The 16,975-nt window shown below is 29.6% G+C and overlaps 3 protein-coding genes across 4 annotated transcripts; 2 read left to right on the top strand and 1 right to left on the bottom strand.

The window, feature by feature from the left end:
• Nucleotides 1-57: 57 nt before the first annotated feature.
• Nucleotides 58-11,557, bottom strand: LOC130448771 (egl nine homolog 1). 2 transcript variants are annotated; one of them, XM_056786280.1, is made up of 5 exons: nucleotides 10,208-11,557; nucleotides 9,554-9,837; nucleotides 3,027-3,194; nucleotides 1,997-2,159; nucleotides 58-1,907 (listed from the first exon to the last, which is right to left on the bottom strand). In XM_056786280.1, exons 1-5 carry the CDS (start codon nucleotides 10,728-10,730, stop codon nucleotides 1,885-1,887), a joined length of 1,161 nt encoding a protein of 386 aa, XP_056642258.1. In that variant the 5' UTR covers nucleotides 10,731-11,557; the 3' UTR covers nucleotides 58-1,884. The 2 variants fall into 2 exon arrangements, with proteins under 2 accessions (XP_056642258.1, XP_056642257.1); XM_056786279.1 differs by having other exon boundaries at nucleotides 58-2,159; nucleotides 10,208-10,770.
• LOC130448774 (trafficking protein particle complex subunit 6b) lies at nucleotides 11,194-11,880 on the top strand. Its single transcript, XM_056786283.1, has 3 exons — nucleotides 11,194-11,333; nucleotides 11,385-11,446; nucleotides 11,553-11,880. The coding sequence occupies exons 1-3, from the start codon at nucleotides 11,247-11,249 to the stop codon at nucleotides 11,878-11,880; spliced, it is 477 nt and encodes a 158-aa protein (XP_056642261.1). The 5' UTR covers nucleotides 11,194-11,246.
• Nucleotides 11,881-12,459: 579 nt separating this feature from the next.
• LOC130448769 (anillin-like) lies at nucleotides 12,460-16,953 on the top strand. Its single transcript, XM_056786276.1, has 6 exons — nucleotides 12,460-12,972; nucleotides 13,073-13,142; nucleotides 13,526-14,373; nucleotides 14,699-15,068; nucleotides 15,129-15,442; nucleotides 16,269-16,953. The coding sequence occupies exons 1-6, from the start codon at nucleotides 12,964-12,966 to the stop codon at nucleotides 16,854-16,856; spliced, it is 2,199 nt and encodes a 732-aa protein (XP_056642254.1). The 5' UTR covers nucleotides 12,460-12,963; the 3' UTR covers nucleotides 16,857-16,953.
• The last annotated feature ends 22 nt before the right edge of the window (nucleotides 16,954-16,975 follow it).

The raw sequence follows: 16,975 nt of genomic DNA, 5'->3' as shown, positions 1-16,975 counted from the left end.
ACGAAACAGACAAATGATTAAATTATTATCTACGGGGTGTATAAAATAAACACTAACAATATTAAAATGTTTAATAGATTGAATCATATGCATTTCAAAATTTTTAAACCATCAGTACATAACAATACCCAAATATTATACATAAAAAATCGTTTTCAAGTTTATTTTCGGCATTAAATCGAACAAAAAAATGTTCAAAAAATTTCAATTACAATTTACTGTAATATAAATATGGTGTATACAATCCGTATTGAATAAAATAGTAACTGTTTCAACATATTCATGAAAAAAATAATTGAAAAACGTCAAATTTAAATTATAAATTGTCATTCTTCAACGTAACAATTCCATACCTACCTTCGAATGACTGGTACTACCCTCAATTTTTTAAATGCGAAGTAAATGCACGTAATACATCGTTTAAAAGGTTTCTCCATTTTAAATAAAAAGATGTTATCGTTAACAGTTAACAATTTGATTTAGCAAACAGTAAACCGAACAGTGTATAGTTTATTAAGTTTTAGTAAATAGTTAAGTGTATAAATAAATTGGCGATAATAATTTTGAACTACTTCAAAAGGGAGTCATTCTAACTTATGCAATAATCCTTAATCGAGGCCAGCGCGATTACCCCCATCCTTTCTATGAGAATATGTGAAGGGCATGAAAAAAACTTGAACTAATATTTACGTTTTTGAACATAGAATGAAGATACATTTTTTAAAACTCATACTTTCCAAGCGGTTGTTAATTAAAGGTATAAATAGCATTTTTACGTTGCGGAATGTCAATGTATAATTCGACTTGTTTCATAAATATGTACAGTAACCGGAACCGTTTAGCTATACACACTGTATGTGACAGATTTACCTGCCAATTTCTAATTACGTCTTTAGATAAAATTCAAATTAACACTGTTATCGTCGACATTCACGTAAATTTTAACGAACGCGGGGCATAAATTATAAAAAATAACAAATGCAATAGTTGAACGAAATTTGTACACTTGTGTATTATGAGTCAATATACAAAATATGCCAAAAAAAATAATAATAAATAAAAAGTAATCCAATAATATATCAAATAATAACGAGCATTCTCGTTAATTAATAAAATTGTATTTAAAAATTAAATAAACAAAAATGTTTCTTATTGTTCGGTTGAGTAATCCACATAGAAATAATAAAAGGCAGTAATTTTGAAATGGTGTATACTTGGAAATATTTTGGGAAAAATATCGGACAGTAATGAAGGAAAATTAATAATGAAAGAAACGTGATAGAAATACAACATTTAAGTGGAGAATAATGACACGGAATGAAGAAAAGAGAGTAAATAAATAACTATATGTATCTAAATAATGAATATTTATGAGAACTAGAATCCTCAAATGACTTGAAAACAATGTGTCGTTATTTCTTGATATACCTCACATAAAAAAAATTTATTTTAATACTTAAATTAAAGAGATTATAAATACTTGTTAACATGAGGTTATTAATAAATTTATTTCATTATTTCAAATTTGTTGTACAATAATTTGTACCAAATGTTATTATAAATATTTATTTGTAAAAGATACAAAACAGGATTTCTACTGGTAAGATTGAGCTGTTGCTCTAACTTAGCACTTCGTCCCTTAACTATTACATTTAAAATAATCAATAAATTAGATTCCACCCCTTAGGTATAACACGACAATACGTACAGGTTACGTCGGATTTAATGTAGCAAATGACTAAGTTTTCAATTATTTTAAATATCACACTTTCGTCTTATAAGTAACAATATTCTTAAAAAAAAAAATTCACAATATGTACAATAGGACGTAATTGCAAACTACCTTTTGTATAAATTCAATTTTTCATAAACGAAGGGAGCTCGTCATTTTGACGTCAAAGATTTTCCTGCAACAAAATAATTACGGTCGATAATTATCATCGAAAATACTAAAAACGTTACAAAAGTCGAAAAATACTGGTAACTATATTCTTACTTTCTTTTTCGTATCTCCTAAGGGCTTCTTTTCTTTCATCGGCATCAAAATACCATAACGTTATGGCGTATCGGGTATTGTATGCCGGTTGAACTTCATGAGGATTCCTCCTGTCTGACCAGAAAAATAACAGTCTATCAAAAAGTGGTTCTATATCTGCCACCTAAAAAAAAGCACATACATGTAGTTTTTTTAATTTATAATAGACCGTAAATCAAAATATTCAGGTTATGATAGAGAGAGTCTATGCCATCAAAAAAAAAACAAATAATCAAAACTCAGTTTTTTATTAATGTGAACTATCTTTTGAGATACCTTTTGCCCAGTATAAGTATAAGCCAGTAGAGATACTTCCTATAAGACAACGCACGGGTACTAAATAAGAAATGTAGAGGTTTTGTAAAAAGCAACAAGTATCTAATTTTACTTGTAGTTATATTTATGATAAGTATTCCAATAGAAATTAAAGAATAAAACAATCGTAATTGGATAAACAATAATTTTGGTAATTTAGCTACATAGTTATTCCAAATTTAATAGGAATTGTAAAATTCCAAAAATACGTTGATACTTGTTATATTGAAATATATATGATAAACGTATCATCAGGTGAAAGTAGTCGAATGCTTTAAAATAAATATATAAAGTCTTTTTTCTTCTAAACTAACCCATCCACGTGCAAATTCTTCACAAATGTGACGACTATATATAGTCAATAAAAACAATTTTTAAAGTCTGTATTAACTTCTAACGCAGCACTAACCTATCTATTTAATCCTAACACTATACCCTAATTACTATAAAACAGTTTCAACTCAACAAATCACTTTATGCCACATTAATAAACACTTTTTGTTTACAAACATCGCCATTTTGCTGGTCGTACATATTCGCGCATGCGTGCAAAATTTTTGTCTCGAGTGTCGCTACTGTTTACTCTATTGTAGAGCTTCTCGATCTATGGGGAATTTTAGTCAAATGCGGAGGAAGGAAACAAATAAATTTGAATATTATCATAAACGTATCCTACCTTATCTTCCCTCCAACCTTCGGGGAATATTCTTAACAGTCCACCGTTTCTCGGCACCCAGTTCAAATTGAGATAGTAAATGGCCGTTATACATCTACCATCTCTATTAGGATTATCTACGTGTTTAACGTAATGAGATCCGTAACCTGGGTAACAAGCGACCATCGCCTGAAAACAAAATTAACACCATTCGTTTGAAACCTACAATTAGAACGAAAACCCGCAAGAATTTTATTCTTCTTAACACAAGTGAGAACGAGGCCGTTATGAAGTTTGGATTTGACAGGTAAACGATACTAAACTAAAGATGTAAAATACCAACCCAAAATCATCAAATTACAATCGTTAATTTTTATATAATTTCTTCATAATGTTATTGAAAATCGAGTCATTCATTGCCAGACGGTTAATATCCTATTGTCAAATATCCTTAATTTTCATTAAATTATAACTCTCCGTTATAGTATAAAAACTGATTTTGTTGTTTATGTACGAGGGTTGCTACTTAAGTTTCGAGGTATGGCAACACTGATACGAATATGACAAATTTGACATTGACATTACAACGTGACATATCGTGAGAAAAAAACATTGAACTAGCAAAGAAATTCGTTTAAACATTGCTGGCAAAATTTCAGCTTTTGTAAAATAAGGTAATTTAAAATCTTTCGATCCGTATTATTACAATAAAAACTGTTGGGAGTGATTACACGTAAAAATCTCTTTTATAATCAAAAAGTCAAAAAGAAAAATTATGGATTTTCCCGTTGTATTTTGCATTAACTTTGTACTCTTTGAAACAACGATTAGAATAACGAAAAAAATTGTTGAAATTTAGTATATTTACCATCTTATTATTAAAATAAGATTAAAATCATTGTGTAATGAAAATAATATTTTTTTTAAACGGTATTTTCCCTTCAAAGTAAATCATGATAATATTTAAATTTGATGTTGGTTTTGTGCACATATTTGATATAAATATATGTGACAAAAACCGAATAAACAGTCGAGCCGAGATTAAAATAACCACTTAGATTAAATAATTAAAATAAAAATTGTCATTCAACTACTTATTAAACATTTTATGGTACTGCGTGAGGACGGATATAAATGTACGACGAAATTCTGCATTAAACTGCATCTACAAATCAAAAACGGATTAGAGCACAGTTGAGCAGCGTAGTATAGAGACTTTAGAGCTTAAACCGAAAGGCATTAGATAGCGAAACAACGTAAAAACATCTTGTAATTCAATTACGACGATTGCTACTTATGTCGCGAGATATGACAACACTGGGATGAATATGTCAAATTGCCATTTCGAAGTTTGACATTTGATACATGGTACGCCATCTTAAACATCGAATTTACGAGTTATCCGCCGTAAAGTCCTTGTTTGGCATACGAAAACTCGAGTAACAACCCTCGTATTATTAGAAACTACAACTTTTTCTTTCCAATCTTAACGTCTTAACACTAAACTCATTTTTATTTTAAACCTCAATCGTTGTGGATTTCGACAAGACAATTTTTTTCCATATTAAAAGGGAATAATTGAATAAAATTCCAAGAAACGATTCTGCTGACCGATAGGGATTGCACAATGTCCAGTATGGGGTTGTTTCGCTCAATTTTCGGCCAGTTGTAAATTAAATCGTTCCTATTTCACGTAGCGAGCACCGGGCCCTTCTACGGATGCAGTTTTAGAGCCAACTCGTTGATCAATGAGCGTAGAACGTCGGAGGCATTTGACCGAAAAAAAAAACCTTTGGGAGTAGCGGGTCCAGTGCTCAGAACAATCGGGGGGAAAACGAAAAATTAACCTCGGAATTGAATCGGGTTTCCTTTAAGACCTCGCCCACATCAAACTGCCGCTTGGTAATTGTTAACCATAACGATTATTTGTTTTTAACTGATATCAAGATTTGTTAATCGAGTTTTGACGAAAAATTATTCATTATTCGCTTAGTAATTGTACTAATACATTCGCGATTTTAGATAATATAATAGCGCCACCGAATTGTATCTAATATCAGATAAAAATAATCGAATGAGATCATACAATTTTCCCAGAATAGAGTCGTCTATGGTAAACATTGGGATATTATTATTATTATTTCCTTAGATATAACCAAATGTGAGCAATACAATCGAGAATGCGTAGTACGTATCACGTAGTTGTACTACGATAAATATTTTTCCAAAGCACGTCGAATATATATACAATAAGGGTGACCGCGTATATATAATTTGTTTAAACGTTTTTTTTTTTGTTAATTAATTAGTAAACAAACATTAGCGTTCGAATTTTGACCGCAATTTGTATTTACTACGATCTCATTCATGATTGAGAACACGCATATTTATAACTCAAGGTCTTTATCAACACACAGCACCCAAACCGAAAATAACGAGATCGATTACATTGTAAAAATGAGTATCTACGAGTTTGATGAAACTTTACAGCAGCAAAACTACGAGAAGTTAAGATTTTGTCTTAATGTTTGAACTTCTATCGGCTTGAAATATAATATTGAGCATTGAGTTTTGTTTTAAATTAAAAAAAAATTGCTCGAGAACCTCAAGAAATGTTAAAATCTATCTATCATGAGAATGTAGCAACTTTTGCAACTCCAAAATCATATAAAAATGCAGAAAAAGTGGACAAACGCGTTTTAAAACACGATTTTCAAATGAGAGACATATCTAGCCGCAAAAAGATGTAAAAAAAACATCGATTATTACAATTTTCAGAAAAAAATGTCGATTGAAAGACAATAAATTTTTCAGTTTAATAACTTTACGATGAAGACAAATAAAGCTCGAAAGTAACTTCACAAATTGTCAGAAATATTTTCAGAAATGCTGAAATTAGAGCCAAAATACCTCAAACTACTCTTACACATAACTTGTACTGTCGAGAATAAAGAGAAAAATGGAGTTTGCCATTTGAAAAAATTAAATTAAATTTCCGATATTTTTAGATATAGCGAAATTCGACACCATTTTCCGAACACCCCGTATAAATTTTTGTAAAAGTTTTCACATATTTCGAAAGCTGTAAGTGTTATTTGTCCAAATTCCAAAAATATAAGACCCGACTCGCTTAAACTTAGAAATATAAATTTTTTAGTGGAAGTCTGCATGTGTCCAAAAATTTCGACGACTCGTGAAGGACCCTGTACATTATAAACTTGATCTTTGTGACATTTTTTTGAAGTATTAAAAAAAAAATCGAAACGAAAACCTCTTATAACCATTTTTTATTTATTTCGATGGCAAATGCACGGTTAAAATGTATATTTAGTTTGCCTCCTATTTGAATAGGTAATAAATTAAGTAAAACCAAATATTTGCGAATTAACATACGTCATTAAATAATAACAAATTCTTTTGTACTATTACACGGATAATGAGTTTATTTATCGTCTGCTACCTGTCACAACTTAGAAACTTAATATTCATTTAACAAGCGCTATAAATAATGATAATTATGAAAATCCCAACAAAATAGTAAAAAACAAAATCATCGATTCCGTTGTGTGAGAGAGTAATACCATATTGAACGAGTAAAGAAGAGAGAGAGAGATAGTAAATTACCAAATGTGCGTACGTGACTGTTAGCATGCTACAATATTTTCATATTTGAATGGAATCTTAACGGTTGGCCAAGACCTGAGCTCGCGTTTGGCTCGACGCCTGTGTTTTTCTATATAGAATTTTATAATAAATTCGACTCGTGTATTTATCTTATTCGATCGATGTAGGTAAAATAATTATTTTCAAAATGTACCTACTGCGTATTATTTCGTTATTGTCTTATTACATAATGACAATTAAAAATTAATAATCAACTTATAATCGATGATTTATTAGAATTATTAATGAGAGAAAACGAATAACTTAAAAAGCTATCGAATTGAGGTTAGTAACAAATTACGAAAATATTAGAAGTATTGTAGACATTATTATAAAATTTGCATACGTTTATTATCGTGTACAATGTAAACGGAAAAGTTATTTTGTTTATATTTTTAATTACATATTTTATAACAACTATTTCTAATTTCAAGTTATTGTCGAAATCTACTGATTTTCATTTTTGTATCGTAAACAAAGAAGAAGAAGAAGAAGCCGTCGAACTCTCGTGAAACCTCGAGAAAAAAATATAACCGACGATTACCGATATTAGACGATGGCTTCGAGAGCATTATACAATTAATTTATTAAAATTAATTTGCGAAAATGGTCTTTTGTTGTGTTATAAAATATAGTTCTTATCGATTCCCGCAATAAATAAAACTTGAATGACTTAACAGTGTTAATTAAAAATATGAAACTCGCTTTGGCCCACGACTATAGTTGCACAGAAAATATACTAAATAATTTATAATATCCATATTGGAAATTTTTGAAAAGTCTGTACTTGAGTTTGAAAGAATAAAACGATGTGTCGAATTCACGAGATAACAACAAAAACAACTTTACAAAAAAAGCAAAATTATTTACAGTATTTTTTGAGGTTATGTTCTGATATTTTGAATATATCGAGATATTTGATGAAACCAGAAACGAACAATTGACTTTGGAATTATTATTTAAATTCGAAAGTTTGCTTAAGTGAAAAAAATCTCATCCTCTAAGCGGAATATCGGGTGAAGAACTCAATCAACGAAACTTGTTAGAAACGAAACAAATATTGATAAAAAAACTTGTAGTAATGAACTTGACTCAGTTTTTCATTATGTGGGTTAAAGTGATGCTAAATAGTTAATTACACAATTCGATAAAAAGTAAATGTATATAATTAGTGTGTTGTTATGACGTAGGAAATAGTTGGATGACGAGATATGTATATCTGAATTAAAACTAGGGAAAACCTATTACCTAATCTAATATATATTTTACTTTGTCGCTTTCCAATTTATATAAATTCCTATTTTATTTTTTTTTACTGCAAATTTATTATATACAGTTTTCGTATTCACATACATATATACAGAGTGTCCCGCATAAGAATCGACGCAGAACAGAGGCGTATAGAGAAGCCCCAAATATAACGATGGGGGGCAATTTACTTCCATACCAAGTTAAAAACACCAAATTTACAAGTAAAAAGCGATTTAACCTTTCTAGTGGTGATTTAAAAAAAATTTAGTTGATAATTTAATTCTTCAAGTTTTTTACTACTACTACTATTACTTAATACCCTTAACTGTCTCATGCGGTGTACCAAATTTGGTATTTTTAAGTTAATGGATTGTAAAGGACCTCCCGAGAGAAAAAACTTGATGTAGAGGTGAGTTACCCCCAGTTATCGTAGTTCCGGATCCCCTATACATCTCTTTTTTGTGTCGGTTATTATACGGGACGCCCTGTATATATACTGATAATTAAGTGTCTTATTACACGATAATGAAAAATATACAAAAACACTGATTATTTAAAAACAAATTCACACTTTCAAATGTATATTCCATATTACGATTAAAATAAAAAACGATAATTTGATTTCGAGGTTATGTGCATTACTTCCACGAAGGAATAAGAAAAATGTACTTTATTAAATGGTTTTTTCTTTAAAAATATTATTGTTATTCATTTTCATTATCATGTTCTCCTTGTCCCATCTCTAGATAATGGGAAATTTCAATTTACATATTATCCAATTAAATATAAAGATAATTGTTTATGTAACGTGACGTGGCAGCACTGGTGTTGCCACGTGAAATCTGTCGACTCGATAAAACATATTTGTGCACATACCACCACACAAGAAATACTTCTCATTAAATATATCAATTATTGTGATTATCAACATTTATATTAACATTGTCATTAAATTAAGGACCAAGTCATTAACGAATTTAAAAAAAAAATAATAGTCACGATTACATTAAAAAAAAATTATATGCATGAAATTAAATCGTATTGAAAATATTTTAGTAATAAGTATAAACATAGAGTTCATATTAAAGATAGGGAAAGTGGAATTGTACAAGTGAAAGAGAGAGAAATAGCTTCAGTTTACCACTCACTATTTCCCTCTATTCACTATTAGAATCCAAATCTGTTATAATTTATAAATAGATTTAAAAGAAATAATGATAGGTATACCAATGTTTTTTCTCTCTATCAGCAGTTTATGTTTGCACCCTAAAGCAATTTTTATGAAAATATTTCAAGCAGTCTCCAATGTTAACGATTTTAATACTATCAGAATGGAAAACTAGTGGAAAAATTTAGTTTATTATAATTTATCCCAGTATTCTTTTGAAATTTACACTATTCTGCACACATCCTCGTTTAAATTTTGTGGGGATATGGGTCGCAAGGTTAGAGTCTTACTGCCTCCAATTTGAAGCCTAAATGAGCAATATTAAGACCAAGATTTAATTAGAAACCTTAATTCAAATATGCCTCAAATAAATTTGATAAACCTTAAATATATATATATATATATATATATATATATATATATATATATATATATATATATATATATATACAAGAAAATAGCTTACTTTGGTTCTTCCATTAATACTATATCTTCCCAGTTTTCCATTATTTTCCATTTTGTTGGCCCTCGTAATTAATGTATCCACTTTGCTAATAAGATATCCTATATTTGGGCAATTTGGTTCTTTACCGTGAACCCAACATATCTGATCACTTCTTATTGTTCTATCAATTCTATCCTCTGTTGGTCCTTTAGACACTAATTGTCCATCTTTAAACACACCTTGATTTTCCATAGTTAGTACTTCCCTTAAAACTTGTTTTCCCCTTTCAACGCCAAGGAAATTATCTATAAATGAACAAACAGGTGAAACATTTCTTTTCCAACATTTTCATTTTAATAAAAATATAGAAGAGTTAAGATTTTATGCATTATTTTGTAGCTTTGTATATTGCCCCAAAGATATTCACGTTTACACACTACAGTTTCCCAAAAAATGAAATGATTTCACTTAAACTTAAATATCTATTATCAAAACTAAAATATCGAATCGAACTGAACTTAAACTTTTAGTTTAATAGAAATAAATGGATTATTTTGCAGTTTGCCCTTCTTAAAAACATTAATAATAAGTATTATTTAGACGTTGATATACAAAATAAAGACAAAAGAATTCAGACTAACGAAAATAAAACTATATTATTCACAAAACATTTACCCATAACACATAGTCCATAGTCAGTCATATCTTGTATTACAGTGTAACACATTTCTTCAATAAAACGATCGTCGTCAAGGTTTCTGGGTTGTTCTAATGAAATAGCAGGGAAATCTTTAAGAGTTTTTTGCTTAGTCTTTACAACACTCGATCCACTAATAGGCATGGTTATATTAACGAATTTCAACGATTTTTCCGTAGAAGATAGTTGTTGAAAATTATTATTAGGTGCCAATTCTTCACCCAAGGAACTCAAAATTTCATTTTCGGAACTTCCTTCTGTAGGTAAAGTAACTCCCAAATCCGGATTGTTTACGAAATGTCCGTATTTGCCTTCTACGACTATACCAGAATTATTCGTTTTTTTACAAAACTGCTTGTGTTTTTTCCAATCTTGTAATTGATGATCCTTACAACAATAACAAATCAATTTACAACGGGCGCAACGCAATAAATTTTCCGTTTTTCCGCATACTACACAACTTCTCGATACTGCTAACCCGGCACTATCTTCCGAACTCATTTTATTTAAATCACAAACGAAGGCCCACTTTCCTTATGACACAAATTGACAGCTTTGATTTTAGCGCTAGAGGTCGCCAGGTATTTACAATCAGCTGTTGATATTTAAGTAAACACGCGTTCAATAGTATAAATATTTCAATGAACATTGTCTCATATAATAACTTATACTGTTCTAAATTCTTTTCATTAGAATATCAGAATTTCATGATAAATAAACACCCTGTTTTACGATTATTATCTATTTAACATATAAATCAAGAATACTCGACGAAATAATCTTTATTATTTTAATTATTATTTATTAGTAGTAGAACAAACTTTGATTTGATGATATTAAACAATTTTAATAATCTAATAATTCCTATAATGACTTGTATGTACAATAAAATTTTTTTGAAAATAATCTCCTCTCGATTGGTTCTGACCATAGAACTACTCTGGTTCTACTATACAAAAAAATTGACATTGACATGTAAATAGTAAAGCAAAATACATAAGAAATAATTTTAAAACTATGGCAGAAGAAAATTTGTTTGATTTTCTTCATAATGAAATTGTTAATTATGTTTTAGACGGTAATAATAAACAAAATGAAGGGAAGGTTAGTATTAGCGAAATAATATGGACAATTGTTAAAATAAAAACATTGTAGGAGGAAGATTTGTCTGTTCTTGAATACATTGGATTTTCGACAGGATATCGTATTATTGAGAGGTATTTTTTTCATATACTGTTTATCCCATTTGCATGCTTAAATAAATATAAATTGATGTTTATCAATTTTTTTCAGATCAGTAGTTAATCATTAATTTTTTTATAGACTTACCAAGGAAATGCCTAGATTTAAAGACGAACTGGATACTATGAAATTTGTTTGTACAGATTTTTGGAGTGCGCTATATAAAAAACAAATAGATAATCTTAGAACTAACCATCAAGGAATCTATGTATTGCAAGATAACAGTTTCAGGTTTCTAACTAAACTTTCCAATGGTAAGCAATATTTGGACGCTGCTCCCAGATATGTCGCCTTCACTTGTGGCGTAATTAGAGGATGTTTAGCTAATTTAAATATTATGTGTCTAGTTACGGCCGAAGTACAAAATATGCCTTCTTGTAAATTCCACATACAAGTTCAAAGAACTTGAGGTTACTTTAATTAAAAATATATGTTTAGGTTGTAAAATATTTAAATAAAATTTGGTTTATAACAAAAATGTTTCTTTATTTGATTAATTCCGAAAATATCCCATAAACCACGATTGTATACTAATGTTATGAGGGTTGTACTAAAAGTTAACTCTTCATCTACAAATGAAAATTGTTATCACCTTATATAAAAGCTTACATTGTTATTTTTTTTTTAAAATAGACCCCATTTTTTTCGACATTCTTTCGAAGACACTGTCTCAGATTTTGTGTTCCTATTTCGAGAAGTCTCCCGCGTCACTCTTAAAGCGTTCGCCTCCTAAATGTTTGTGTAGCTCGAGGAAGAGGTGATAATCACTGGAGGCTAAATCAGGTATGAACGGGGTATGGGGTTTAGCAATTCACCTAAATGTCATCAAATGCCACCAAAACGCGGAAGGGTGGGCTCAAAAATTACTGTCGTTGGATTTAGTCTGGAACCTTCCCTCGAAGCAGTAGCTCATTGGATACCTTACTTTTGGTACGACCCTCGTCTAATAAAGTGTTCAAAGAAATTTGCAATTACTCGCTCTAGCGATATGAATAACAATTACAAATATATAGGACCGGTTACAGAAATTTATTGAGTGTAGATGAATGTTGGAAAATCAGTAAGGGGTGTTTCTTCAATATCCTTGCTCAGCTCACCATATTTGTCGCCAGATGGACTAATCCATTAGAATTGTGTCTTAGATGTGACATAACTTACTACGCCAAAATTCTTTTTAATAAATATTAATAATTATTCTTAGTTTAGTGAGTAGTTCGAGGAGTTTGAAATTCGACACTGCACATATCGTTTTCTTTGCATATATGAAGTCAATCAGATTATCTTTAAAATATTCAAATATATCATTAAAGTTGAAGAAATCGCTATAAGAACGTATTGTTTACATGTTTTTCACAAATTATTTATGTGTAGAGGAGCTGACCTGTTTTAATAAAATTTTAGTATATAAAAATTTTTATGCATTCTATAAATAAAAATGTTTCGGTTAACGAAGAGATTTTATAAAGAAAATTTTTAACGTGTTATTGTGATAATGGAAAAAGTAAGTTTTTATTTGAATTGAATTATAAGTAGCCTCATATTTTTTGGTAATAAAATACTGGATAAAATTTTATGTTTTACGTTTATATACTCGTTTTCAGGAAAATTTTTTCAGTCGAAAACCGATCAATCTTCTACTGGAGATAATATTCAATAAGAAAAACAAAAAAGGTATATATTTCTTTCGTAAATTACTATACTTATAATTTATTTTTTAAAAACGGTAAAAAATTGCTTAAACTATAATATAATTACCCATTAACAGCAATTTTTATATTTATAACGTAACAAACTTTAAAAATTATTGATACATCACTTTTGATTTGTTATGGTTTTATATAAAATGGCCGATCTATGGTTATGTTTACTCTGTTGTCACGTCTAGTGTTTATAATTAACTTTACTTATTCGGAATGGATCGTTCAGTACATTTTTCGAAAGTAAAATCATTTAAAAAAACTGAATATTTATAATCCAATGTTCTCTAAATACTATGATCTAAGATCTCCCTCCAATCTCTTTTTGATCATTTTACAAAATTATTATTTTTTCAGTTGAATCTGTTCGTACTGCTAATATCAGTAATAGTGTCTCGCTCAACGATTTAACACATTCTTTTCACTGTGTGAATAAATCACAAGCAAGTTCAACTCCAGATACTAGAAGTGAGTCGGAAAAACTCGTTCAGATAAAAATAAAATTGGATATATCGGATATTGATAAATCGAATCACAATGATTCCGAAAAACTATTAGAACCGGTGAATTCGACTGAATCGATATCGGAGTTGGAAACAGATAAAGAAACAAAAGTGAAAAAAATGTCTAGCAAAGTTTCTTTATCGATAAATAATGATACGAATTTCGAGGAAACGGTTTATTTTGACGTATACAAAACCGGAAGTGAAGAATCGTTAGAAAGCGTCACAGAACTTTATAACGAAATCGATCTCAACGAATCACATCTCCAATCAATAATATGGCAAAAAATATTTTACCAAATACAACAAAAATACAAAGCTACCAATAAAGACAACAAAATCGTTAACGTTATACACGAATTAATTATGGAAAAATACAAACAAGCTTTATCTATAATAAAACAACGGATTGAAAAACGGGAACAGAAAAGTTCGAGTCTGCATTCGATTATATCGAATGATTCCAACAACGCCGATCGCGCAATGAAAAATACTTTCTCTATACTTTCTATAAAATCTCAATTCGATTTGAAGACTAACGAAATAATAATTAACGATATATTTCATACTACCAATTCGTCGGACCCAAAATATTTCAACAGTACTTTTAAATCGGAAGTTAGGTTATCGAAAAGCTTGGACGACATTGATAAATTTTCGACGAATAGTGCAGTTGAAAAAGAAACTCCTTTCGTCCAACAGGTAATTATACAACGTTTGTAAATTCTATGATATTTATAAATCTCTGATTGGTACGATTTATTGATCAAAGAACTGAATTTAATTGAAAATAACAATTTTTAATTAACTACGGCTATTTACAGACGGATGAAGCCACTCTAGCTTTAATAATAACTCTATGATTATAGTTCGCAAGTTGATATTTGCAATGTTGCCGGATTTACTACGAGTTACTAGGATTGTTATTTTTGTAATGTGAATTGATTTTAATAAATATTAATATTGAATTACATTAAAAAAACGTTTGAAGTAGGTATTAAATGAAAATTTGTCGTAATTGTTATAGAGCAAAGAGCTAGAAATTTGCCATAGCGGAACAGAGTACAGTATAGGTAGTAGTAATATTTCTTTGCTTATATCAGAAGCGGATTACGCGAAATCGAAAAGAAATTATAACAGTTATCGCAAACTGAACAGATTTAAAAATTCCGCTAAGCAAAGCGAACAACAATCGATAACAAGTAGTAGCACGCACATTTATGAAAGTTTGGATGATTTACTGTTGAATAACAACAGGAATAATTTGGTGAAGAAAATCGATTTACAAAAAGAAATTATACAACAAAGTGCTAAAGCTGCAAAAGTATGTAGATCGCAATCAGAGTTATTTGGAGAAGAAACTTTAATTGAAGCAGAAAAGATTTTGTTAATTGCCGGTAAGCATATAATAATATGCGTATACATTTAACAAAATTTGAATAAAAACTTGTCGTTAGGTAAAAGAAAAAATGCAATCGAAGAAGCTCTTATGAGAGCGGATTATGAAGATGTAGATACGCCGTTAACATCTTGTACAGTGAAGATTCATAATATCTGTTTATACGCCTCTTCTTCATTGGTTAATTCAAATAGCAATTGGTTTTACGTTTGTACGTTGCAACAGGGATCTACGGTATATGCAACCAAGATTACAACGCAAACCGAAAATACAATATCTTTCCCGGACGAATTTATTTTTGAAAATATTCATTCGGATTTTCAAATAGATATAAACGTATACGCACTGTTACTGAAAAAGAGAAAAAATAAAGTAAGTAATAGCTAAATATATATAGAGATGGGAATTTACACTTCTCCGTCAATCGGTATAAAAATAACACTTTCTCGATGCAGATTCCGACCGTTTCCGGCTATATGCCAAGACAAATATTAAATTACGTTTTTGTGGCTTATTTGTGCCTACAAATCATATTAAAAATAATAATACTTTGTATTATTATACAAAGTATTATTATTTTTAATATGACAAGTAGGAATCACCATCTCTATCCGAAATGAATCTTGTGATAGTAAATCATGTATAAAGATGGGAGTTTATACTTCCACGTCTGACGGTACAAAAATAACTGTTTCTCAAAGCCGAATTTGTCCGTTTTCCGAGGGAAAAATATCTAATTTTCTGGCTATATGCCAAGACGAATACTAAATTACGTTTTTTCGGTCGATTTGAGCTTACGGTGAACCAGCGACTTTCAAAATATAGTTTAAAGAACTGTTATTTTAAATCTGATAAGTGGTAATTCACATCTCTATACAGACTGAATCTTTCTTTGTTTAAATCAACACTCTACTTCTTTTTTTTTGAAAATCTTAAAAATATATTATATAATACGGTTATTCAGCAATTGTTACACACCTTAATAATGTTATAAAAGAAGGTATATCAAAATATACACTAGCGGGCAATTTCACACATTTTAAAAGTATTTGAGAATATTTTTGTTTTTTTACAACTACTTACTTTATAATCCCTTCCCCAATCTATTACAGGGGGTATTTGAAAAGTTATAACCATAGTTTTAAAAAGATGACTAATTTTAGTATGTATTATGATATAGTATATATTTTTTCCGTAGAATTTCGTATATAAGTCACGTGAAGAAGCAAAAGTAGCATCATCTTGCAGACATGCTTCCACAGAATCATATTTCTCTTTATGGGGCACCTCATCGATAAAAACGTCTCAGGCGAATCAAACTATATTCCGTCTGTCGAATATTCCTTCGGAAGCTTCTATAATAAACTCGTTTACCGCTAATATACGAACAAGTTATAAGATTCACGTGAAACAAGCCGGTTTTCTAACATTAGGTCTTGAATATAAAGGTTATCCTGTTTGGAGACGAAGGTGGTGTTTATTAAATGGATACAAACTCAGATATTGGTTTCTTCCTAATGAACAAGATATCTGCCCGCCTTTAGGAGAGATAAATTTATTAAACTGTGTATCTAATGAAATCAAAAGAGCCGATAAAGATCTTTGTTTTAATTCAACTACCCTCGTACTTCAGATGAACGTAAATGACGATGGTAGAAAGGGGCAACGAAAATACTTTCTGTCGGCTGATAATTATGTAGAATTTGATAAATGGTTAAGGGAATTTAATATAGTTTTATATTATTTGAGAAAATGGACTCAGTATTCTAATTATTCCAGGCAATAATTTTTTTGATTGAGTAAATTTTTGGATTTTAAGCAAGTATTGTAAAAGTTTTTAAATACTGACAGTATTTATATTATAATTAATTAAATGATACAGAAACATTTACTTGTTTTATTTTA

The sequence above is a fragment of the Diorhabda sublineata genome, chromosome 9, assembly GCF_026230105.1.
Source record: "Diorhabda sublineata isolate icDioSubl1.1 chromosome 9, icDioSubl1.1, whole genome shotgun sequence".
NCBI lineage: Eukaryota > Metazoa > Arthropoda > Insecta > Coleoptera > Chrysomelidae > Diorhabda > Diorhabda sublineata.
This window is presented reverse-complemented; position numbering and strand designations above follow the sequence as displayed.